Genomic DNA, 27,524 nt, shown 5'->3' with positions numbered 1-27,524 from the left:
TGACTGTCATGTATTTGTAAGTACAGCTTTGGAGTATATGGCAAGTAGTTTAGTAGCAATTGTGACATTTTCAGCAAGTCCCAACAATGTTAATGTAAATATAGACCGAAATATCAAAACATACAAAATGATTGGTGGCTAAAATGCTAGGACTGGTTGTATCTCTCACACATAAAAAACAACCTCAACTTGTTTTTGAGGGGCAAAGGGATAAAGGAACAAACTTCTACATATCTATCAGTTCAGCCTCATTTGAAAGGTGCCCTCCCCCCCCCCCAAAGTGTCACCTTCATCTCCAAACAACCAAAATGGACTACATAATTATGAATTTAAACATCTGCCCTGAAATTAATCTTTGTTATCCTAAAATATTTTGAACTTCATTGATTTCAGTGGGATGAAATTCCAAAATAATGAGGGTGAGATCAAGTGTCTCTGGGCCTTGGACTTTCAGTATGTTGAAAGGTACCTCTACGACGTCTACACTTTGCAGTGTACAGAATTTCTGCATCGTGTGCATGGATGTGCACATCATGACCCTCCTTGAGAATGTAAAAGCCCCTTGGAAAGGCAGTAGAGGGGACTAGAAATTAGGTAGAACATGCAAAAGGCACCAGAAATGTAAAGCACAAACACAATAAGGCAACGAAGAAATATAGATACAATAAGAATTATGCAATTTAAAAAAATTAAATAATTTCAATTACAGCAATGTATAGAAAAAAGTCCTGGAAAGCAGCGCACACAAAGGGGGAATAAACATGAGTTAGATTGTATGAAGGACAACATTGTAGAGATATCTGTAAGTTTTGGAGACTGGTAAATAAAACTTTATATGAAGAGAAGAATGGCAGGGTGAACTGCGTTTTTACTGAGGAATTGTCTAATTATATGAAATGATTATATGTGATCGATAATCCGTTAGGATATGAGCAGGCATATAAAATGAACACCCCTAGTGAGAGAAAAACCACCCACTAGCAGAAGTACTCACATCATTGAAGTCCATCCGTAGTGACGGAGCTCCAGGATCAGATGGAATACTGGCTGCGATGTTCAACTCCGGTATTCCTTTATGGACACAGATTTTATTTTTATTAAACAGGAATTGTTTTGACACCCACTTGGTTTCTGGTAGTTGATGAGGTTCAATATTGGTTATTAGTTCATTATTGGTCCCAGTACATAAGAAGAGAAATTCGTCCTCCCTGACAATATATCGTCTAATTGCAGTGCTTGATGCAGAGGGTAAATGGTTGCCCAAACCTTTGTATAAGCAATTGGAAGAATTGGCCCCCAGTAAGTACCATCAGACGGGATTTCGGAGGGGCTACAACGCAGAGGATAGTTTTCGAGCTCTTTTGCTCATGATACACACATAAGTAATAGCGAAGGGGAGCCTTCTCAATGCTGCATTTGTAGATTTTGATATTTCTTTTGATTGTATCAACATACATAAATGATGGGGAAAATTGAAAACGGTGGCATTCTGATATCTGTTGAGAAAAGTCATAGAAGCTCATACACACGTGAGTAAAAATTAGGCTAGCACCTGCTCTGGTTGCATTTGAGAAAATATTCACAAAAAGAACCGAACCAGGGATACATCTTAGCGCTGCTACTGTTTAATTTGTGTCTGCCTGACCTAGCCGAATTGCTCTTGACTTCAAACACTTCCCTCCTAAACTGGCTGGGGAAAAAATGAGCATTCTGCAATATGTAGACTGAACAGTGGATTTGAATAAGGCCCTCAGTGTGCTAAATTCACCAACTACTTATTGTTTGGAAAACAAGTTACGGATTAACAAGGACACAAATTTCAATACTTTTTGGCTGTAAGATGATCAAAAAAGCTTACTGGCAGTTGGGAGGAATTAAGGTAAATCCCTCTTATAGCAATAAATATCTTGGAGTATGGCTGGAAGAACAAGAAGGTCCATCAAAGGTGCTAGTAGCTTGCAAATCCCCAGCATTAGCTGTGAACACTCGCTTGGCCTATATATTGAGAGGCTGCACACGGTAGCAAGCATGTTAATTCATACCCTTACTTATGGAATGGTAGTTATTCATTGAAAACTAGAGGGATGGATGGGTATTGCACAATACTGAAAATATAGGCGATTGTTTTACCTACCTGGCGCTACTGTGCAAACTCAACTGTGCTTAGAGTTTAACTTGACAAAGCAATCTTTCATGCTAGAAGCTGCATTTACGGCTGATTGTGAGAAGTTAAGAAATGTCCCCATGAACACACAGAAATCTTTAGTATGGCAAGCAATCATGAATTTGGGTACCTTTGGGCCACCAACCTGGCAACAGCTGTAAAATATTTGCACTTTGAGGAAATCTGAAACAAGCGACTTCTATCCCCACAAGCAGCTAAATTAACAAGTCAACAAGGAAAACATATATCTTTCTATAAAGGTACAGTTGACATGGGGGGGAAAAAAGGAATCTTTCACAGATGGTCATTAGTTTGCATGATGCAAAACTAAAAAATACGTGGAAATCCCATTAACTACAAATGAGAAGGGAAACTTAGTAAGAGCAAGGCTATGTCTGTTTTGCTTGAGGTGTCATTGTTATGGTAGGTTAAATAGTGATATAGATCCTACTTGCTGTCTGTTTGATGTGGCCAAGTAGACCCTACCCATATACACATGCGAAAAACAAACCCTGTTGAAGAGATCCTTGCTAAGGCCAGTTTTTATGCACCTAACAATACAAATCTGCGAAGATGCAATTGCGACATGTTTAACCAGATCTAACCTACAATTAGGAGCATCATTTTAAGTATATGACCATGATTTTCAAAGTAATATAGATAGATGTGGTTGGTAATTTTATTGATGTAAAACATGATCAGTGTATTGAAAGTTTTGAGTAACAATAACATTGTTTTTAATTGTAATGATTTTAAATAATTGTACAATAAGTATTGTTGTACATTTGTACGTAATATTCAACAGCTATTCTTTGCAAACTGACCATTTCACACAAGCAATTGGTTTGAATTGTACTCTGGGGTAAAGTAGATACATAAAGACAATCTTACCTTAATGGTTTTCCTGGGAGTAAAGGGTGGGAGATTGGAGGCTGAGCGAATCATCCTTAAATGACCTTACTTTCTGTGCATCTGGGGTGGAATGTTAAGGCTCATGCCTTCAGTTATAAGACCGCAGGGTCCATGTTGCACAAAGTGCTCTGATAGGACAACTTTTGTTCGGGCCTGTTTCATACGCTCTCCAACACCATTTGGTATTACAGAAGGGGCCATACATATTTGTGTAGCTCCTATTGTAACTTGAATCTCCATCCACGTTGCAAGAGGAGCTACACAAATATCTGTGGTCCCTTCTGTAATACCAAAGTTTCCTTGGGAGCACGTAATACAGGCAAAAAACAAAAGTTGCGCTACCAGAGGATTTTCTACAGCATGGACTCTGTACATATTTTATGCCTGCATGATTCTAAGGGGGCCTTGCGTTATTTTCATAGGTGTGTGGCCCATGTAAATGAGTGATCACCTTGGAACACCTTAGCCTCTACACCTGTGCTGTACTACAGATACTGGCACAGGGGCAAACATTGTGCATTCCATAAGAAGTGGTGCACTGTCATTAGACTCCCGCGACAGTTGCTTTGGGAGGGGACGTAGATGTTCCTGGACTCCCCAAGAATTCCCTTCCCCAGGTAAGTGCAATTACCCACTGCACCTGCCTGCTGGGGTATTCCATCCCTTTTTGATAAAGCAGGACATGCCCTTGCATTTTAAAACAAACTAGCGGTTTCGAACCACCGTTCCTACTATTACTTTTTAAGATCGAGGTCGCACAAGCCCGTGTTGTAATCTCTCTGTGGGCTTTTAACCACGCCCATCAGTTTGGTTGGTTTGTGGGCTTGCCTTTTAAAATTTGCTTGATTTCTTTCGTGAAAGGCAAGCATACGTCATGTCTTTTCCGGTGTTTAGCCCTCCTCTACAGCACCCGTAAACTACTGAAAACATACGAGGCTCTGTGTTTTCCAAATGGCTTCTGCACTATTTCTTTTTATTTCCTATGCAGCGCGGTCTCGCTGGATAGTAGTCTAGCATCGACCCTGTTACATGGATAATTCTGCTTTTGCCGGTTACATGGATAATTGCACTTTTGCCGATGTGTTTCAGTGCGAACGAACTTCTATTTCCTTTTGTGTGTCTCCTTCACGCTCATGGCGACCGTCGGCTTTCATATTAGTGTATTCATGACTTCTGTATGGATACTTGTGGCCCTAAAGCTCACCAGGCAACCAAATATGAGTGTACATTTATTAGTTAAGTACATGCAGAACCCTACTAGATTTAAGTTCATTTTTAGGTTGAGCATAGCAGCGCGCAAGCGCTGCTTTTCCGACGTGTTGGTATGTATCTGGGCTTTAAACCACGCCCACCGCACGCCCATCACTATCATTCGTTCATGGTCTTGCCCTTCAAAAATCCTTTATTTTTGTTGTTAAATGCTTTACGTTTGTCCCTTCTTGGGGCGGTTTAGTAACCGCCTTGGACATCGCCCCTGTTACATGGTTAATTGCACTTTTGCCGATACGTTTGACTGCAAGCGAACTTCTTTTTCCTTTTGTGTGCTGCTTCAAGCTGATGCCACGGCGCTTTGAATCGGCTCACTTATGTTTTACTTTTCATTTTCAGTTTATGCGGCAAGAAAAGTCAGGTTAGGCGTTTACAATGCTAATAGCTCTAACTTGAGCAAATGCGAGACCCATTGCATTGCAAATGCTTGTTTTTTTAATGCTGTGCATTCAGGAGATCACACTTGGGATGGGGTCAGCCAGGGTGACACATCTCCACAGAGACACTATATCAAGTCCTAGTCTTTTGCGTGATTCTCTAACGCATTCTAGATGTAGTAGTCTTATTTTGCTTTCATGTAAGTAATTAAAGGAACACACCTGAAATCAGTGATGTGTAGGTGAAAGGAACACGACTGCAGACAGTGTCTGTTATGGCGTTGGGAGTGTGGTGTTCACCATAGTGGCTGCATATTTAATTTTGTGATGTGATGCACAGTTCCCGGTTTGCGTGGCTTAAACTGGGCGTATGCGCCACTTCAATGTAATTTGGCTCCGAAACTTCTTGCACTGTGCACATGCAGTGGAAAGGGAGGAGTCCATTTCCCCTGCACACTCGAGAACCACCACTTCACTCTTTTGCAACACGTGTGTATACATCGAGCAGCGGCGCGCACAAGGCCACTCTTATGACTGCGTGTGCCCATGAGGGTGGAGGGCAAAGATGCTCCTTTCCTTCAGGCCCGTTGGGTCCACAGTGTTGTTCCTCCTACGAATGACGGCATGTGTGCACTTGTGAGTGGAAGTGTGGACCCGGCCTAGTGATATTACTCGGTCAACTACTGCACCCATTGTAGTGATGTGTGTGTAATCCGGCCACTGCTCCAGTTTGTAGACGGGCCACTCAGCATTAACATCTTCGTGATAATACCTTCTAAAAAAACATCATGTTGAGTAATAATGCATGTTATCAGCGCCTCCAGATAAAAACAAAGCCTCACGTTTACGCTGAGTGTACTAAATATGAACACAGCCCATAAATCACGGGTGGGATTAGCACATAGTATGGTGGTAAAAAGATCCCGGTGCAATTGGTAACGCCGCAGGCCGCTCATGTGAGCCATCCGCTCGACTTCATTCTCAGATAACACCATTGTGTTTAGGAATGACAAGGACAGACTGCAGGAGTACGTCCACACATCATGGATTCTGTATCATTTACCGTTGTGATTATAGTGTCGGCGACAAAGAATTACCTGCTGTCGGGATAACCGGCGAGCCTGGCCCTTAAAAAATAACTTCTGCACTTTACGTCGTAAAATAAACTGCAAAGCGAGGTGTTTCCCTAACTCTTTGGCACTCTGGCGTGGTTTTATTGTTCGTGATTTTCGCGAGCGCAAACTAGAGAAATCCAGCGCTTGAAATGGAAAAATAAAGGTGTAGGTACTCTGTACAGAGTATCCGCCGGTACTCTCCAATTAAAAGTATTACGTTTTTTTTTAGAAGTGCTGGTGCGCTCCCTCTTCAAAATAAAAAAGTGCCGGTATTCCGTACCGGACAGTACCGGGCCAATTAAAGCACTGATTTGTATTTAGCCAGCTGCAACGGTGTCAGTCTTCGGAGGAGGGGAGATGCTAGTCTGTAGAGGCCTCAACCTCAGTAGGTATCGTGCTGAGAACTGTAGGTATATTACATAGCGCTCGAGATTTCCAGTTCTGCGCCTATTGTCAGTCAAAAATGTAGTTCCGCTTATTACGTTAAAGAGGACACTCGTACTGGACTAGATGTTTATTCATGGAAACTGAAAACGAGAGCGATTTTTACAGGCACTTCTCTTTCTGAATTCCGTTTAATTCCGGTGTGTTCTGTGCAGTAGCGTGAGAGTTCACTTGTAGAACGGGGAAGCACTGGGCGTGGCACCGCGGGGGCCTTTGTTATCCTACTGTTCTGGGAAGAGGCAGCGGACGAGCTGGGGACCCAGTAACTAACGGGTGTTGGGAATACGTTGAGCTCACGCGCCTGAATCCTCCACCAGCTCCACTGACCCTGGGGCATCCCATACAACTAACATGCAAGGACCTACACCTCTTAGTTGCCCCCTTAGGTGGAAGGAAATACCGTCTGTTCACCAGCCTTATCCACCGAAGAGAACCAACGACTACAGGGAGCTTATGTTTAAAGATTGTCTTGAGCAATCGCCCACAGCTAATGTCGCACTCACTACAACATACTGTCTTTTGCAGTGTAGGGACTGGTACTACCTCCTATCGAAAGTAGACTAGAATCAGATAATCAAAGCCTTACCTTAATAATGGATAGCTGCAGTGCTTAATTTGTAAATAAAAACGTGCCGGTGCTCAAAGCCCTCCTCTTAAACACGCGGCTGCTGCAATTAAATGTGCGATCACGGAATACTAGAGCAGCGCAATACTGATGCGATCTCGGGCCTCTTCAAAACATTTAAAGCCACTCCCTCCCCCCATCAGCTCACTCTAGCAGCTTACTACTTTCTCCCTTTGTGACGCTTTTTCGTTTTTTCCTTCCTCCGTCTTTCCCATATGTCTTTTGCCCGCAGCAAATGCTTGGGGCAGAAGAATAAGCCCCGGCCCTCAAAAATAAGTGTGGGTGCTCAGCACCGGAAACAATACGCACAAATTAAGAACTGGATAGCTGTCATTAACATATTCAGTGGGGGTAAAACCAGAGCTGCGACTCTGGAGCTAGCTTCAAATCCGGCGCCGGCTCAGTATCCCGTGATCCTGGACAAATCACCCGATCTCCTCGTGCCAAAAAAGTACAGAAAGAATGTGACCTTGTATAATGTAACTGATGCTCATAAAGCGCTCCAATGCCCTTGAGGCAAGTACTCGCGATATAAACCTGCTAAAAAACCGATGTGGTGGTTCTGTCACTGCCCCTTTTTAGCAAGATTTGTTAATGGTGCACATTGTGAATGAGGATCGATGAGGAGCTCTAGCAATTCAGACGGTCAACATTAGATATTTTTTTCAGTATTTGATCCTTTTATTAGATTCAGGTGATGCAGGGGATGGAAGGAGAAATGGGTGTGGGAGAGAGTACAGGGGATTACATTGAGCGCTTGTGGAATTGTGGGTTATTTGGAGGACATTGGGACAAAAGTGTGCTTTTGGTGCAAGCAGGGTGACTAGACATCCTAGCCTACTGGGACTATACCGTTTTTCGTCCTGCTGCACTGATCGACTGTTTATGGGCAAATCATCATCCCAGTTTTAAGTCTGTATCCAACAGGCTGGGTCAGATGGCAGAACCAGGGATCTCTCTGCCCCATCCTTTTTCTGGTCGCCCCAGTCAAGGAAGTTTTGAATCTGCCCCTAGTGTAAAGAAGGACTCACTGGATAAGGGAAGTCTTAGTCCGGCCTTGGTGTTAAGTGAGAAGCACTGAATCTGTCATTTACACTGTGGAGCATCCCTTTTGGCAGATGAGGGAGGGGTTCCGGAAGACTCATCCCCAAAAAATCAAGCCCTACTCTTTTCTTTTGAAGCTGTTTGCGCTGTAGTTACCCAATCAGAAGACATCTTCCTTGGTCATTTGCTGCCCAGTCGTCATGGTGTTGGGCTGCGACACAGAACATAACCTGTCATTCTTACATTGCTTCAGACAGCTGAATTCTACACCCAGGCTGTCTCAGGGAGGTCTCAACTCAGTCATGTGGCATCCAGCGGTGGAATGAAAGCCTCTGGCTGGTGACTTGGGTTGTTGCTTTGTCTTAGTGCCGCGTACAGCACTGAAGAGGTCATGTGCTCGCTTTACCTGCAATGTGGTACCAAATAGTGCGTTTGCTGTTTACCCATTTGTCACGTAGGTTGCTGACTGAGGGAGTCTTCGACTAGACTGTACTGTTCACTTGCACCCAAGACCGGTTTGTGTTTGGCAGAGACTGCATAGTCCTTATCTGAGAGTGATCAGGACCGGGCTGCTTAAGTCCTCAAGGTGATAGGTCTGAATGGAGTGGGTGTCAGTGACTTACACCAGCACGCGTTTCTTGTCAAGGGGACTAAATCAAGGTTTCACTCCCAGTCACCCCCTGATCCATAGGAATTGGACAGTTAACTCCAGATCCTTGTCGCTGGCCTTGGAGGTCCCTTCAGGAGGAAACACCCTGAGGTGGCTACACCTTTTACAAAGTACCATGGCTACCAACATCGTACTACTCGCTCTCTCTTGGACACCCATTCATTTAAAATACGCACCACAACCATCCAACCAATCCGGAGAACATCAATCTGCCACTCAAATATTGCATGAACATTTTTAGTCACCTACATTACAAAATACATTCCTGAAAACCAACTTATATCACACTTTTGTAGCACAAGCAACTGAAGTTTGAAATGGGTAGACTGTGAACTGGCAGAGTTTTCAGTGCCTCTCAGCAGCGATGGAGAAGTAAACGTATTCTTTTTAATTAGGATTGAACGAACAAGAGGTTTGATCTGTCCATGCAGACCTTTCTACCAGAAAAGTTTCTGGACCATGCGTTTAATTCTGAATGGTCATAATTATACTGCCCCACTGTTGCCTCTTCTGCTGCATTTACTTTCCAGGCAAGACATGCTTGTCACAATGGGAGTGGGGTAACCCGGGGATAAGGGTGGGGGTGTTGGGTGTTGGTGGGGGCATTCAGATGCTTGTTCCCAAAGCTCCTCCTTGTTATAACCGAAGAGCGCTGTGCTACGTGTTTCTGGGACAATACCCCATGCAGAGCAGAGGAATTAAGAAGGAGAAATAAGACCAATCCGCTTGGTAAGATTTAGGGTACACTATCCAGTCTCATAGGCAAGGGCTCAACACAAAGGAGAATTAGGAACCAGCAGAGGCTGTGGCCATGATGAAACAGGCATTCCTAGTAAGTCATATGAACCCTTAAGGGTGAATATTAATATGATACTATATATATCCGAGTGCTTCCCTGCTGCTCTGGACGCTGCTATTGACGAGCTCCGGATTGCCTGGGAAATACTCTAATACGTGGAGCGGGGGTGGACAGCCTGCTCGGAAGCAAGCACAGGTTAAAGCAACAAACCTGACTCGGGGACAGATAGAAAACCCTACACAAGGGCGAACCAAGAAGGATGAAACAGAACAGACATGCAGGGTGCCAAGATTGAATGCCGACTAGGGAAAGTGGGAGCCTTACAACATGATGTTGCCAGGCAATGTGACTTCTTCTGACTCTTCTTATGTTTACCCAGATGTACGTCACGTCTGATCTTTTTAAGTTTGTAAGTGCCTAATCCCTCCCTCCTTTGTGCCCCAGTCGTCACTTGCCCAGTCTCCACAATCACCTTGGTGACCTCCAGTAAAGGAATCTAAGCTGTCAATTTCACATAAGATTTTGGCCATCCTTTTTAAAAGTAGTGTGTAGTCTATTTTGTGATATTTGTAATCCTCTCTGGCTCTGCATGCACCTACTTGGTAACATTAGGTGGCTGATTTACTTTACTCTGTTTTTTTTTTATTGCTGTAGAATGTGTACCACTTTCGCTTTAAGAACCTAGCTGAATTTGCTAAGGATATTATTGCTGAACCATCTTTTGCTTTTTGGTGGGTGGTTGTCCAAGAGTCTGGAGCATTAGGCTCTTTGCTGATCCACCACTTGAGGAAATGAAGATGTGTGAGAGGGCTGTGTAGTTGATGGCATTGGTGGCTGATGATTCTAATTTTAGACACATGTCCGTAGTTTAAATGAATTTCCAAGTGTAAATATCACTTGTAAGTTTGGTTGGTGCAGTTGGTATTAATTTGTGGGCTGCTGGTATGTGTAATTAAATGACATGCTAGTCACCTCAAAAGGTGATTGGCCAGGCACTGTGAAGGAAGAAGGTGGGTACGTTTTGTTGTTAGTTGTTGTAGGCCTAGAAATGCAGAGGTTTTCATTTGACCAAAGCAGGAATTACATGAGGATGGTGTTAGGCAATATAAGAAATATATGTTTGATTGTATCACTGGAGATGTCTGCAATCAAGTGGTTTGCTGTTAGTGATCTGTAGAAGCAGCAGGAGTGTCTATTTGAATGGAGATCATGCAGTGCAGAAGTAGCGTTTCTGGACCTGCAGCTCTGTGCCTTGTATCTATGTGTTTTTCCTGTTCGCTTGTATCTCAACATGATGGATTGTGGACAATTGGTTTATGATCATCTGCAAACAATGATTTTTTTAATGGATGGTAAGGTCAGGGATTTAGGTGAAAGGAAGTTGTGTTAGTCATGTTAGTGTTTAGTAACTAAGTGGGGATTGACCAGGGTAACCCAGGGTACCATGATATGATTTGCTTTGACTTAGCCTTCATTTTGTTTACTGCTCACCTGATTTGTTTGACTTTTTTCATTAGTGGTGGATTGCAGTTGCCCTATCGCTGTATGGTTGCATATTGTCTGTAAGGTAGGCGCTGCAGTGGTTTTAAGAAGGCGAGATTGGGGTGACCATATCAGTTGTCAGGCTTTTGGTGAGTTGGGACATCAGGGTGTTGAGGTAAATCAGTGATAGCAGTTTTTTGTTTTTACTGTCAAGTGGCATGCAGTGAATGTACTACAGTTGGGTATTAGTTCTTATGGTTGTGTTGGATTAGAGTTCTGGCTTGTGTGAGTCTGAGTGTAGGGTGGGTGTTGAGGTGTGAGTTTGCATGGATGCTAATTAATTGTAAGTGTGTGGTTTAAGCCATAGCCTCTTTGAGTTTTAGGCATGTTTTGAGTTTGTAGGAGCTATAGAGGCAATTTGTGATTGTGATGCAAAAGCGAAAGACAAATTGTTCAGGTTGATAAGATGTTGATAAATGTAGCTAAGCTTAATGTTATCTTGTCATAGAGTTGTCAAATTTAGTCTGGTGTTTTTTTTTTTTTTTTGCTGTAGGTGACAGTGATTTTGTCGTCATGCTGCTAATGAGTTTAAAGGGTCTTGGTATGTGGTTTAATGTTGTGTTTTAGGGAGTCGGGCTGGATGTTTAAAGATGTACTTATGATCCTAATGTAGGGTCTAAGGTTGTGTTTTGTGTGGTAAGATGCATAAGGCTTGCATGCTTGGAATACTTCTGGTTGAGGTGAGGTGGTAAGTTTCAATGAGTGTATATGTGGGACTTAGTTGTCTGTGTTTCTGTGATTTGGTTGTTCATATTAGGGCCTAGAATTTGAGTTGGGCTTATCAGCCCATCATTGTTCAAGACTGTGTAAGGTAGAGGAGGTTGTTTTGTGCCTTATGGTGGCTTTGGGGTGTTGAGTGCTCCAGTTAGAGGTGCTTGCAGTACCTTTCACTAATTAATTAGTTTTATGTGACCTATTTAGGCTGTGCTATTAGGTTGTGCATTGTTTACATTTTAGCTGTGTGAGGATACCCATGGTCTGTGGTAGTAGAGTAACCCCTTAACTGCCTGACCTGCCCCCCAACCCCCCACCCCCCCCATCCCCAGGCCTGAGCCCTAGTTCAGCTATTTGGAGTAGTTTGTGCTACGGCCTCCATAACATTTTGTCCACACAAGATATCCGTACCAAAATTGAGTCCTTTTTGTCCAACATCCTGAGGATTCTAAAAGTACCCAGAGTTTTTGTATTCCCCTGCAAGGGACTAAGAAAAACTTTAGCTGAATTTTGAGTTTTTGGGGAAAAATAGGAAAAAAGTGAGTGCTCTAAATGAAAGTGTCTTCTCTTTTCATAAAAATAGCATCAACGAGCAGTTTGGTCTGCTAAAATCACCATCTTTGCAGTGTTCAGGGACATGCAGAGCTGATTTAAAAAAAAAAAAAAAAAAAAAAATTTTTTTACTACAGTTTATGCATTTTTCCTATTTTTTTGTGTGCTTTCTATCCACTTTCAGTTTGTAGTGGAAACCAGTGTGAAACTCATGGGTGATCCAGGAAAGCTATATATTTTTGAAAAGTGGACAAAATTCCAAATTCAGCAAGGGGTCATATGTTTAGATTCCTCAAGGTTATCCCCAAACAAACTAAGTATTGAAATAAATTGAAAACGAGTAGGACAAAACATCCATTTGTGACAATGTTTTAATCTGTAAGTTTTTTTGTCAGGATGGTCTTTTTTACAAAAGCAGTGAACCATTACGTTTGCTAGACCCTTTTTGTTGCTGGGATATGTGGGGCTTTTAGGTTTTCCAAGATCCCGAGGTACCCAGCACCAACACCTGAGTTGCACCGTACAATGTTTTTCCATTGTGTACTAAGTATAGACCAATTCGTTGAGAAATATATAGAGTCAAAAATAGGTTTCAAGATAACCTATGTATTTCTGAAATGGGCACAAGATATGGATTTTAGGAGCAGTGGTTATTAGTACATCTCTGAATTTGTGGGTACATGTAGGAGCATATGATTTAGAGTATTTTTCAAAATGTCTTCTTTCTTACACACTGGCTTACATTTGGAAGGCACAAATGCAGCGGAATCCACTTGGCAGTAGCAAGTATCCTACTGTTATATACTCCCACATGTCTTCTGATAAAAATGGTACCTCACTTGTGCGCGTAGACCTAGCGCCTGCGATAGGGAGCGGCCCAGAATGCAACAAGAATACGTCACATTTTTTCACTGAAAGCTGCCTTGTTTTTTTCCAAAGTGGGTAGCTGTGGATTTTGGGCCCTAACTCAGGGGGCACCTAGGGAAACCTAGCAAACCTGCACATTTTAAAAACTAGACACCCTGGAAAATCCAGGATGGGATTACTTGTGCGGCTCTCACCAGGTTGTTTTACCTAGAATCCCTTGCAAACATCAACCTTTGACTAAAAAACACATTTTCCTCACATTTCTGTGATGGAAATTTCTAGAATCTGTAAGGGACCACCAACTTTCTTCCACCCAGTATTCCCTTCAATCTTCCGATAATAATGGTACCTCACTTGTTTCGGAAGGCCTAGTGCCAGTGACAGGAAACGGCCAAAAACGCAACATGGATTCATCACTTTTTTCCAGTCAAACATGACCCGTTTTTTTTTTTTGTGCAAAGTGGGTAGCTGTGGATTTTGGTCCCTAGCTCAGCTGGCACCTAGGGGAAACCTAGCAAACATGCACATTTTTAAAAATGAGACACCCAGGGGAATCCAAGATGGGGTGACTTACATGGGTCCCATGAAGTTTTTTTTCTTCTTTTTTTTTTCTTTTTTCTTTCTTACCCACAATGCCCTGCAAACCTCAAACTTTGCTTGAAATCATGTATTCTCCTTACTTTACTGTGACTGAAACTTTTGGGACTCGCAGGAATCTATAACCCAGCATTACCCCACTTGTGCTGATAAAAACGCTGCCTCACTTGTGTGGCTGGGCCTAGCGCCCGCAACAGGAACAGATCAAACAAAGGGCAAAGGAAGTCCTTCTGTGGGGACTCCTATTTCCCTTGGTTTGATCCGTTTCTGGTGCTGGTACTAGGCCTAACTATACAAGTGGTATAGCTTTTTTACCAGCTAAAGCAGGGCAATGCTAGGTTGTCGGAATTTTGTGGATTTTCCTGAAGATTTTGGAATTTTACCTCACGGAAATGTAAGGAAAATGTGTGATCTCAGGCAAAGTCTGAGGTTTGCAGGACACTGTGAACAAGAAAACCTAATGGAATTCACACAAAGCACTCCACCCTGGAAACCCTTGGTTGTCCACTTTACAAAAATGTCTGTGGTTGGTAAGTTTCCATGGGTGGCGGCCGAGCATGGCCATAAAACCTGCAGCTATCCTATTGCTGTTCTCTCCACACAGCACTTTAGGGTCTTTTGTGTCCAGATCTCTTGGTCCAACCACACAAGTGAGGTACCATTTTTATGGGGAGACTTGGGTGAATGATGTGTGGTAGGAAATTTGTGGTTCCTTGCAGATTCCAGAAGTTTTGCTCACAGAAATTTGAGGAAAATATTATTATTATTATTATTTTTAGTCCATGTTTGAGGTTTGCAGGGCATTGCGAGTAAGAAATGGTGTGGGCTGCATGTGCAGCACTCCACCCTGGACCCCCCAGCAAATATCTACTTTTCAGAACTGTCTGGGTCTGGTAGGTTTTTCCAGGTTGCAGCCTCCCCAAGGCCAAAAAGTGCAGCCGTTCACCATTGCAAGTGGTATGAATCTGGAAGTTGGCCAAACTCTCCTGGCCCATATGTAAAAGCAACACCCAAAATAATCAAATGTCCTCTTGCTTGCAACCTGGATGGGATACTTTAGTCTGCAAAGGAGCAGAAAGACTGTTAAGGTTTTAGGGTTGAAAGTGGTGCCTGATGTTAAGATGAGAACGACCCAACTTTTTTTTTTTTTTAATTCCCTGGTGTCTAGTTGGCTTATGGCCCCCACCTTGCCAGAGGGGGGAGATATAGGAGGGTATTACCCCCATCTACTCCAGTGGGTGGTGGGGCCGAAAGACTGTCTTCTTGTTTAGGGTGAGGGCATGGCCATGCCCATGGTGGCCCCCACCCCATTATTGTATTAAACAACGACATTCCCTGGTGTCTAGTGGGGTTTCAGGTAGATTGGGGGTAATCACCACCAGCTGCCCACCGGGGAGGCAGGAAGACTGTTGCCTTATTTTAGTTAGGGGTGGGGGCATGGCCATGCCCATATTGGGCACCCCCACCTCTATATTCATTTTTTTACTTAACCGCGGTGTCTAAGGGTTTTCTGCACCAGCGCCCACCCCCTGGGAGGGCGGGGGCACATTGGGGGTAACTTCACTCACCTACCCTCTATGGGGCAGAAAGACTGATATATATTTTGCCCTGGGGTAGCACAAGCCCTTGCCTAAGGGGCTGCTTCCCCATCCGTGGTGCCTAGTTGGTGGATCCCTGCTTGGGGATCGCACTCTTATGACCATCCTCAAACAGGGATCCCCTGGGCAGAGGTAACATTGGAATAGGGAGATTCTCCCCTTTCCAACGATACCTCCCCAAAGAGAATCGGAGATATGTCCGCGAGCACTGGTTCAGTGAAAGTAAAACAAGCCCATCAGCTTGTTTTACTTTCAATTTAACTGAAATTATGCCAGCAAGCCCTTTGCGCTGATCATCATTGTAGTGAAAAAAAAAAGAGAAATGAGACTGCTCAGGAGGCACTTTCCGAGCAGCCTGATGTTAAAAATAAATAAATGACACCCTTTGGTACAGCGCATCAGACAGACCTTTATTTACCTCCCCATGTTGCCCAATAGGAGACATACGCATTGGGGAGGTACCCACACTTAACACGTAAGGGTCATTGTTGAGTGCTGTGCGTTGTGATGTGGTGGGTGAAGGTTATGTGTGTGTAGGTATTGTAATTGCCTCCATAAACCTCAGATGTGTGGAAAATGAGGCATGGTGATGTCTGTGAGTACATGGCTGTGTAAACTGGGGGATTGGCTATGAAAGACAAGACAGACATACATGTAATTAGTTATGTGAGTAGAAGCATGTTAAGATTGGGTGTGGGTATGTATGGTGGGGCAGGGTTGGTATAAGAAATGTTGCAGTAGTAAGTGCTGTAGAAGTGTGTTGATTGAGATGTGTTGCTTTTAGGGTGTTGACTGCTATAGGCTTTGCTGGGCAGAATGTTTGAATTGGAGTGTGAGGTTAGGGTCTATTTATTCAGTTTGTATTGTAGATGTGAAGGTGTCTTATGCAAGGTGTGAGGCAACTAGATTTGCACATGTGGCTGTATGAGGCGCTGGTCTGGGTATGAGGTTTGCCTATTGGCAGGTTATGAGATTGTATGTACGATAATTTGTGGCTCTGGGTCTTATAGGGTTGTATGTAGAAGAATCTGCTGATTTGCTTACTTGGGAGTGTCACCAGCATGACGGCTCCATCAGTTAAACGTTTGCTTGTGACATGTAGTTTGGCATGTAAATGGATGCATTTTGTAAATAGATAAATGTGGTAGTCTTTTAACCAATGAAAAGCAAAGGAAATAAATGTGTTAGATCATGAACATCACGAAATTTCTGAACAGCTAAACATTCGACTGTTAACAGGTTGAAACTTTTATAGAAGGCCAAGGGGAGCCTATGAACTCTTCACGTGTGTATCCCCATCTCCGGGCTTTGATGTTCCCAATCACCCTATCAGTCTCTATTTCCTTCACTTCCGGTTCATATGGGATTCTTACCTCAACCACAGTCCCAGGAGCTTTTGAAAAGGTACCATGTGGAGCCTCAACAAGCTCAAGAACCGCTTACAGTTGTGGTTGCAGAGGTTGACCAGAATGTCTGAGTACAGCCCTCTTTGTTAATCGCAATACTTAGAGATGGATCTGTAAACAGTGCGCGCTGTAAAAGTACTGCCACGCAATCATATCATCTCCTGCCAGAAATAATCTGATGTCTTTGCCCGTGACACTTTCCAGAGACCGCAAATTGTATGTGCGCACCCATAGTTCAATGTTTTAGGGCTAAATGTATTGTGGCATCCTGCTCCTTGTCCAAAGTTATATTGGTCAGTTTATGGCTTGGAGGACTATCTGCAGGATTGATAATGCAGAAGCTGTAATAAATCACAAACCGGTCCTGATTTTGTGAAATGGGTAGTGTTCGTTCATTCAGGTAAAACAGTATCCTGTTACTTTGAGACAAATCACACACGCTGTAGAATAGTAGTTAACATTTTTAAACACATGTTCATGGCCCATATCCAAAGTAGTGGTTTAAAGTATATATAGGATATAGTTATTGTTCTAAGGTTCCTGTATTTTTAGTCTGGTTGTTTCATGACAATCGATACGCATTTGTTAAATCAAGAACGTTATTATTGTTTGCTGCACCTTAGGAGGTACAAATAATGTGCATACATTTGTTTGGCAGTTTCTACACGGTGGACAGAATAGCAACAAGCCTTGGCAAAACCAAATGGTCTCGCCTATGTAAGAGCTATTGGCTTTTCCAATGTGTTTTAGCCGTGTTATACACCAGCATGGATATTGTTCAGCATGGCTAAAAGTTAGTGGCATAAAAGGGAGTGGTGTAGAGTACAGTGACGTGAAGTGTTGTGTAGTGTCATGGAATGTTGTGGAGAGAGGATATTATCCTAGATTGAAAAGGCCTGGAGTGGAGTGGAGTGGCATAGAGTGGAGTGGCGCAGCATAGAGTAGAGTCGCCTAGAGTAAAGTGCTATAGAGTGGGGACTATAGAGTTGGAGGGACATAGAGTGTGGGAGCATAGAGTGGTGGGGCGTGGAGTGAAGTAAAGTGTTGTGGAGTAGAGTTCAATGGAGTAGAGTGTCAGAGTGGAGTATCGTGGAATATACAGTAGTGTAATAGAGTTGAGTGTCATGGAGTGGCCTATAGTGCAGTAGCATAAATTATAGTGACCTAGAGGGCCATGACAGTGGTGTAGAGTGCAGTGGCGTAGAGAGGTGGAGAGTAGTGTGTAGTGGCGTAGAGTGGAGTTGTGCAGAGTGGAGTAGAGTGCAGTGGCTTACAATAGAGTGCAATGGCATAGAGTGCAGTGGTACAGACTAGATTAGAGTGGCAAACGGTGGATGGGCATAAAGTGCTGCGGGGTATAGTGTAGTGGCGAAGAGTGCGTTGGTGTAGAATGACGCAGAGTGCAGTGTTGCAGGGTTGAGTGTTGTAGAGTGCTGTGATGTAGAGGGGGTAGAGTGCATTAAAGTAGAGTGGCGTAGAGAGCTATAGCGTAGAGTACAGTGGTGCAGAGTAGAATAGAGTGGCATAGGGTGCAGTGGTGTAGAGTGCATTGGTTTAGAGCAAAGTGGTGTAGAGTGCATTGGCATAAACTGGCACAGTGTAGATTGCAGTGGTGCAGGGGGAAGTGACCATGTGTACTGATGCCTAGTAGATTGTTTCATAGTAGAGTGAAGTGGCATAGAGTGGCTTAGAATAGATTGCAGTGGCGTAGAGTGAGGTAATATAGAGTGTAATGGTGTAGAATACATTAGAGTAGAGTGCAGTAGAGCGGCAGAGTGGAGAGGCACATCATAGATTACAGTGGTGTAGAGTGGAATGGAGTGCAGTAGGGTGGCAATAATTTCAGTGGTGTAGAGTAGATTGTTTCAGAGTGAAGTGTTGCAGGGTAGAGAGCATGGCTTTAGAGTGCAGTGGCATACAATAGAATGGTGTAGAAAAGTGCCATAGAGTGCAGTGTTGCAAAGTAGAGTGCTGTGCAGTGGTATAGGGTGGCATATAGTAGAGTGGTGCAGAGTAGAGTGGCATGAAGTACAGTGGGGCAGAGTAGAATAGAGTGGTGAAGAGTGCAATGTTGTAGAGTGCAGTGGTGCAGAGTAGATTGGCTTAGTGTGCACTGGCATAAAGTGCATTGATTTTGAGTGCAGTGGTGCAGAGTGCAGTGGTGCAGAGTGGTGCAGAGTAGAGTGGCATAGAGTAGGGTGGTACACTGTAGATTGCAGTAGCATAGTGTAGTGGCATATAGAGTAAGTTGTTTTGGAGTAGAGTGAAATGCCGTAGAGTGGAGTGGTGGACGGTATAGTGCAGTGGTATAGAGTGCAATGTCGTAGAGTGGCATAAAATTCAGTGGTGCAGAGTAGATAACAGTGGTGTAGAGTGGATTGGCTTAGGGTGCATTGGTGAGGAGTGGAGTGGTACAAAGACTGGAGTGGATTGGAGTGGTGTAGACTGCAATGGCGAAGAGTGCAGTGGTGTATGGTAGTATAGGCTGCATTGGAATGGTATAGATTGAAGTGGTGCAGAGTAGAGTGCACTGAGGCAGAGTGATGCGGAGAAGAGTGCAGTGGGGTGGAGTGGAGCAGAGTAAAGTGGCGTGAAATGGAGCATGTATGGTGTGATAGCGCACTGCCATTATAGACAACACCTTTTCAATTGAAATGGCCATTATATTTGCACAGCCGTACAGTTTTACCTATAAAGTTATACAGCGCACATATGATAATGTGTGGAAATGTCATCACCTAGCATATTAATATGTTTTGATTCTATTAAAATATTCGTTTTCACCACACTTCAGAATTATCAAAAAATGTACTTCATGTGTGCTTTACTAATTCAGATATATTCTAAAATATCTGCTCAGGTCATTAACAGACATTCAAATTGTTTTGTGTGCTAGAAAAGTATAATATCATACAGCTTTCCCCCAGCACACTCCTAGTACCCAGTATGACTGTCACATAAATCCTCTCACATTAAAGTCCGAAAGAAAAGTAAACACCAAGCTTCCACAAAGACAGAGCCTGACATTAAATGCACAGCAAATGTGACCAGATAAGAACAAGGTTAAAGGCCTGTTTACTGAAAGGAGAGAGGTGAAAGAACACAAGGAGCCCATGTAAACGGGCTTTGCTCCACTGAAGAGACAAACTCAAGCTGGACAGCCTAAGGCAAATAAAGCCACAAACACAAAGTAAGCAAATGTGAGTTACGAACCAGAAAGCTAATGGTAAACAATGGGCAGAATGCATTCCCAGGGAAGCTTTCCGAATGTACCCAAGTGATCTTTTGCAACCAGGCAGCTGAGCTGTCTGGTAGGCTTTGACCTATAAAGTGGCTTGACAAGATGTACCAAGCCTAAATAAGACACACATTCTTATTTAAATGTCCTATTTAGATAAAGTTTAACTGCAATTACTTCAATGTCAGCCATAGCATAGTGAAAGTTCAGATCATCTAGCAATAGATAGCACACTAAAGTGAGATGTTTTACAAATTGGATATGATAAGCTACATTCTGTGCCTACTGCCATCACTGCAGCTCTGTAGAACATGGATTATGTATTTAAATGTGCAGATTCAAAATTCAAATCCAGAAACACGCGTGTCACAGTGGAGCCAGTTTATCTTCAGCCCTCCCCAATACCTTCTGTGCTGCGTCTTGAGCCATTTTACAACTATTAAGTTGTGGCTTCATAGAATGGTGACCTCCAAACTTCAGAACTGATTCAAAGCTGTTCCCTTCCTTGTAAGCTGGTAATGAGGGGCTAGTAATGAGTTAATAACATGCTCACCAAACCTCCCAATAAAATGGATGTACTGCCAATTATTTGCTTCATCTTACTCTTCATGTTTCCACTTGTGGAGGTCTACTCACGTCCTTGCATTCACTCTCATTCACATGGGTTCACTACTTTTTTTCGGTCTCATTAATATTCACGAGGGAGGAGGTTGTGCAACATTCTTCAAAAGTACATTTTGTGAGGCGAATGATTAGTGCATCAGTTGCATCAAAAATAGAACCTTGCTTGCAACCAGCCTTTTTCAGCTGCTACATACTGGTTTGTTAATAGGGCTCAATGTATCTGGCTTTAGACCACATTTTCTTCTTTGAGAAATATCAATTCTTTCCATATCGCATTGCTGCACAATTGTCAACATACAACGATTTAACTTGTATGCTTGTGACTTACGAACCACCAGGAGCTCCCCCCAGTTTTTCTGTTTGATGGAGTAGTAGTGCATTGTTAAACCGATAAACATGTTTTAAAACAATTATGGCATGGCAGAAACCCAGTTCAACAGTACTGAATATCCTGCGCAATTGTGACATTCTTTTGAGTTTTACTACTTATTCATTTAATCCCTGAAGTAAATTTTTGCCCTAAAGTGGAATATTTATGAAGATAATACGACCTGCCTCTCCTTTTACGTCTAGAAATGTAAAAGCTCAGCTACCAAGGAGACCTATTGCTAACACTAAAATTATGGTAGGGCTTTGGGTCAGCCTCTTTCAACCACTGGCTTTCTTAACAGTCTCCTTCAGCCGTTGTCTTGAGACTTTGTAAGTCATATCTTGGCTCAACCCATTGGACTAATGCATTTATCACCTAATAAAATAGCCTCATCAGGTTTATCCTTCCACCTCCATTCAAACAAATATATTGAACTGCATGAAGAACTTCTTTACAGCTTTGTTTCTTTGCCTGTTGTCTCCCTCCTGTGCCTTGAGATCTTTTGGTTTTATCAATGCTTGTTAATTTTATGTTACTTTGTCCAGCTTTAAAGTTTCACAATAAATATCTATACATATATTGAGGAGGAAGAAGTGTGCTACGGGAATATTAACATTAAAGTTATGTAATACATAGTCAATCACGTTTTCTTTTCCTTACCATCATTCGTTCATTGATGAACCACTTGGAGTTCTACATAGAATAACGAATGTCCAAATATTGAACAATGAGTGCATCTAGGGGGCTTGCAGAATGTACCATAAACATGAGAATAGCGACAAATGTGCATTCCTAATACGAATTTAAATCAGTGTATATGACTTATTCAAGCATAGAATTCTAGCACAACATATCATTCTATAGCATTTACAAAAATAGAATCTAGAGGAAAAAGAGGGCATAGGGTGACCCTGGCTATGGTTTCAAATAGACTCGTCTTTCTCCAAAGGCCAGTGTCAAAGGCAAGGATGAAATGACGATTATCCGTAAAAACAGAGAAAATGACTACGTAATTTCGCTTCTGCACAGAGTGTAAACAAAAAGGCAACATGCATTATCTGTGGCTCGCCAGTTCCCTTCAAAGGAATGCTGTTATCTCTGTACCGTGTTTTCTCAAATTCGTCCATTCGTCAATGCAGGTGGCATGAAATATTTTCTGTAGATATCCTCATAATTGTTTTAAATGTATTACATCTAATATCAAAAGATTGCCAGCCTTCTTCGGACTGGGGTAAACATAGTGCCTGACGCATTTCGACTGAGTTCTGATAAACCAACAAGCTTTAGAAATTCAAATAGACTAGGATTTGTTTTTTTAAAAAGATATTTGCAAGCTTGACTATGAAGGGGTCACATTTGTAGCTGTAATAGGTGCTTATTTCTGCCCTGAGGTGAGGTGGAACTGACGATGCCCATGGTGTACCTCAGGTGCGGCTCCTTCAGAATGGCAAAGGAGCTTACCCCCCACCTTCCTCCATCACACAGCAAAGCCAGGTGCTGAAAGTTAAAACAATATTTCTTTGTTGTTTTATCTTTCAGCTACTGGCTCAGCCAGAAGCGTGTGAAGGGAAGGGAAGGGAGGGGCGGGGCTGGGCCACGGAAGAGGGGAGGGGAGTTGAGTGAGTGCACCTAAGTGGCTGGCCAAACACAGATGTTCCCTTAGGTTTCTCCAACCTAGCTGTGTTAAACAACCGGTCTGGATAAACTCCACAGACCCCATGAGCCACAGTCCAAGCCACTCGGAGCAATCCTGATGCTGCTTTCATGCTATGTCTAGCAGGAAAGCAGTGCCAGGATTGCTGGGGAGCCTGTGCTGGTGTCTCAGGAAATGCTGACACCAGAAGAAGAGGAGCTAAGCGGCAAGAGGCGGCGGAGCGGGAAGAGAGAGGTAAGTTTTGAGAAAAAATATATATATTATCCCCCCTCCCAACACACACACACACACACACACACACCAGCCCCTCCGATTTGAGGCCGCCACCGCTGGTGTACCTGTGATGTATTTTAGTGAACTTTAAGGAATACCTTTTTACTATACAAGAACCAAAATGATTGGCAGTTTTAGAGCCATTCTATTTGGAAGAGTGATACATGGTCCAAGGTGGAGCAATCGGGCAAGGCCTGAGAACGAAGGGGTGCTGCACAGGCCCAGTGGATGGGGAGCAGCACAAAGTACTGTGACGCAGCACAAGGGAAGAGCTGTCACCTGCCCATTCGTCCTGTTGCCATTTGTGGAACAGGGTGCAGGGGCTGATGCCAACTGACCTTTTCCTCATTGACCTGTATAATGCTGTGGGTCATGGAAGAGCAGGTCATCTGCCACTCAACCTTGGCCCTTGTTTCTTAACTGGATATAGGGCTCATTTGTCCTTCTCTCCTGTCGTCTTTCATTACGTTCACTCACTTTAAAAAACTGTGATTGTAATTTCACCATATTTTTTAGTTGGTAGTAGATCATAATTAATTTGAACATAATTGTAAGGTTAATGCTATTTTTGAATTTTGATATATTAGTCAAGTGTTATATCTACTCTTATTTAAAAAAAAAAAAATGAAGCCTATAGAAAACTAGATATTGTCAGAAAGTAGGCATATTTGAAATGCATGGTTACAAATAAAGTTTTAGCTCAGTTCATGTTTGTAAGATGGGTCAAGAGGCAGAAACATGTGTTTCTATTATACAAATCATTAGTTTCACATCAGTTTCTACACTTTTAACTGTGCCTACTCAGCAATACTGCTTTGACTAATTTCCCATTTTTTCAGTGAAAGAACTTTGTGTTACAACACCAAGCAAGAAAAGTGATGGCTTTTCTCTTTGAATGTGAACATGGAGACTACTGGGGCAGATGAAGTGGAAAAATTGAAAACAAAATTCATATCTGCATGGCACAACATGAAATATAGTAAGTATCATTCAGCCCTCCTGTACACCATTGTTTATCTTTACTGTACAGCTTTTTGACCTGGACACCGACCTTAGGCTCCTCAGTTTTTGACCTAGACCTCGTTCTCAGTGAAATTATAATCTCTAGGTAAAAACAGTGACAAGGATACTTGACCACAATGTTGTCAACGAACTGTTCCCTTAAAAGTGAATTGGCATCGTGTGGTCACACATATGAGTAACTTGAAGGCCTACCGTTCCTGTGCATAATTAAAATTGCACCTCGGGATCCTGCAAACGCGTCAAGATTATAAACATTAGATAGTATTCCAAAGATAAAGGAATTTTGTGCTAAAAGTTCAAGCAATATTTTCTTAGGGTAAGGTCATAATTTCTTGGAGCTTTCACTTGTAATGCTCTAGAATGCTAAGTAATGAAGACCTCAGCAAAGATATATACGGAAGCACTTATTGAGCATGAGAGATTGTGCCTTACTTTACATTTACACTGCAAGACAAATGAATAATGGTGACTTGACATAGTATGGGTGAACTTGCATGAACATTGCATCAGATAACAAAACCTCACTGACCCTATTATGCATCTCTGGCTGCCTGCTAAGATCCAGCTCAGTGAGGCTGTTGCCCTAAACGGACTGAACCATTATAGAGACATAACAGCAGATAGGTCACAGTGCCTGTACCTAGCTTTTGGAATACTTTCAATCCACAAGTGAGGCGTCACATATTTTTTTGCTCTCATTTACTAGAGGTTCAAAGACTTCACTTTGCAAGGAGATGTTCATCACCCAACGAGAATGTTCCTGGACTATCCCACACTATTTAAAAAAAAAAAAAAAAAAAAAGGGCAAACCCCAGCAACACCACCACCTACGGTGCAAGCTGATGGACCCAGTCACCTCTCTGCATTCTCTTTCAGTCATACTGGAGGAACACATGGGTTCTAGTCTTTAGGAGTCATGAGCTTGCTGAGGTGTCTGTTGTTAAAAATAGGGCTCTGGAAAGTAAGCAAACATAATTATACTGCCTCTATACTTAAATACTTGGTAATAATTGTTATATACTTGATTACCTGGCAATAATTGATTGGAGAGTTATGGAATAAATGTAAAACTGTTTTTCTGGTAAGATCAGAGAAATATTAATTCCTAGAAAATGTACTCTTGTATAAAGGGAATGTGAGATTTAAAGTAAATCCAGCTAAAAAACACAAAATATATGGTCTGAAACAACAAAACAGAAACACTGTATCTTCCTAGATGAATGACTTTGAATAGCTGTGGCAAGGTGGCAGTATTATGTGGTATGATCTGGATGTCTTGCCATGTAATACTAGCATGTTATCCAGAAGTGGACCTCTGGTTCACACCAGCAAACCTTAGCTCAGTCCTGGTAGAGTGCCAAAGGGCAGTCTGGCTGCTTAGAGGAGCATGTGTAAAGCATTTCACAACACCCACATGGATGATAAGTAAATGAGATAATTCGAAAGAAATCCAACACCAATTTAGAAAACTAAAGCAGATTTTTATCTTAATTTAGACACCAAAATGAACTTTGTTTCTTACAAACATCTGGAGTTGTGAAGTTTAGAAGCGCTGAAAAATAAATGCACTTTTGAATATCTCACAGTTCCGTTGATGCCAATGGCGGAAAAAGCACAGCGTGCAATTGGACGCTTGTGGGGTGAGTTCCCTGGAACCCAACTGGAGTTATGGTTTGGTGGGTCCCTAGGCCAAGACTTAACAGTCAGTACTCTGTTACCTTGCCCAGGGAGTCCAGGTGCAGCAGTGCTCTGGCTGTTCTGGGTGCTGACAGGATCTGTGGGCACTGTTAAAATTGCAGCACTTGACAAACACACACTTGGGGGGTCGAACTACTCTATCCTCAGAGAGTAGAGGCCTTTAGAGTCCCTGACCTCGATTCCACAGCAGGATCTTCACTACCATGTTGGAAGTCCGGGTGCAGTGGTAGCCTTTCAGCAGTCAATCACAGGCTGGTCGTGCCAAAGATGCTTTGTCACCTCTATCGAAGTTGCCTCCTTCCAGATACAGGATCTCAGGAGTGGGGCCTTGCCGACATCCGTCACATGCTGGGAACTGGTCTGGAGTTTGTCCGAGACGGTGTTGGTTACCTAGCTGGTGACCGACAAGCCTTGGAAAAAGTAGCCTGTATTTACTTCATGGGCATCCGAAATGGAGTAGTGGGTCGAAACTTAGCAAGATTTTCATTGCCCCTCCCGGGGTGTAGGGATCGACTTTCTTTGGGCTCGCTCACAAGGGGCCCAACAGATTGCACATCTTGGGACTTCAGCACGACGATTCTTCTGCAGGTTGCAGGTGACTGGTACCAACAGTCATGGGAGTCTGCTTTACTTTCTGGCTTTCACTGAAGTCCTTTTGATGGGAGCAACAAGTTTTCACCACGGCCACATGTCGATCACACAGTTACAGTATATGGTTTCCTCAGGGCACTTAAGTGTTCTCCCTTTGTGCTGCGGAGTCCAAAGTCCTGTTGTCAGTGATGGTGTCTTCTCTTTGCCTCTCAGATTTAAAGTCAGAACTGAGGTGCTGGTGCCAGGGGAGCCCCTGAAGTCCTGGTTTAGGGGGCGTTAAGGGTGTGTGGGACAGTGGCCGATGGGCTACTAGTCCCTGCGCCTACTCCGCCCTTGAAGTGATAACTTTCTGTGGGAGTACATCACTTTTCAACCCAAAACCCACTATTCCTGAGGTTTGCCGACATGATAGTACCTTCCTTCGGCTGTACAGGCCTCCTAGTCGACCCTAAAGGTGTGTCTAGCCTTTTGGAGGCATATGCCTCCTGAATAACTAATTTTCCCACCTGCCAGCCTAGACAGGGCAGGAAAGGCTTTGTTTTCGAGTGGGGGACAAAAGATTACATATCAAGGATGGTTAAAGCCTTTAAGACTCACCGCCTTGATCACTGTAAACACTAGCCATCCTGGGAGGGCAGAGGTGTGACTTCCATCCTGCCTAGGTACTTTGTTTCCATCCTGGGGGAAGTATTAACTTGACCAGCAGGAGAGAAGACTCTTATCTTGGTGGCAAATGGCTCAGGAGAGCCCACCAAGGGAGGGGAAAGCTGGTATCTTAGGAGCATCCTCTAAGGACATCACCAAGGTACATGCTTGTTAATCCTGGGCACGAGAATCGTGCTCAGGGTTAGAAAGCACAGTGTTTGACACCAAACATGGAGAAAATCGTTGGGACCATCATGGAGCTGGATATCTTGCGTCTGCCCAGTTGTCAGCCCATGTTATCCTATGGACCGCTGGTCACTTGTGGTAGCATTGGGTTGTGAATGCTGCCACAGGGGCATATATGCTGGGGCATATATGGCCACACTCATAGCACAGTGAACCCTGCCTTCTGGCCTATAGGACGCCTGTCTTAGGGGTGGCTGACCTGTACTGTGTCATTGAATGGACTCTGCCTGCAATTGGTGTCTAATTAGAGCAGATAAGCTGCTTGTGCAGTCTGACCCAGCAGCTCGGCAGGCTTTGCCTCTACATGAGTCACACAGGATGGCACCATCCGTGTTTCAGCCCTGGTGACCCCTTTACCATCCCTGCCCTTCGTACCACTAGAACCATTTACTGCGGCCTTACAGGAGTGCTAAAGTCCTTGCCAGTTGGGTTTACCAAACCACAGTACCTTCTTAGGGGAAAGAGCA

At 43.2% G+C, this 27,524-nt stretch overlaps 1 protein-coding gene across 2 annotated transcripts in view; it reads left to right on the top strand.

Annotated features, from left to right (window-relative positions):
• Positions 1-27,524, top strand: part of ATG4C (autophagy related 4C cysteine peptidase) — a 181,931-nt gene that overhangs the window by 3,872 nt on the left and 150,535 nt on the right. For both annotated transcript variants that reach the window (XM_069232527.1, XM_069232528.1), the window contains exon 2: positions 23,694-23,833. In XM_069232527.1, coding sequence (XP_069088628.1) covers positions 23,758-23,833 — 76 coding nt within the window. In that variant the 5' untranslated portion in view covers positions 23,694-23,757. The remainder of the gene's footprint in view (positions 1-23,693; positions 23,834-27,524) is intronic.

Source organism: Pleurodeles waltl, chromosome 4_2 (genome assembly GCF_031143425.1).
Source record: "Pleurodeles waltl isolate 20211129_DDA chromosome 4_2, aPleWal1.hap1.20221129, whole genome shotgun sequence".
Classification (NCBI taxonomy): Eukaryota; Metazoa; Chordata; class Amphibia; order Caudata; family Salamandridae; genus Pleurodeles; species Pleurodeles waltl.
Note: the sequence above shows the minus strand (reverse complement) of the source record. Positions and strands in the feature narration are given on the sequence as shown.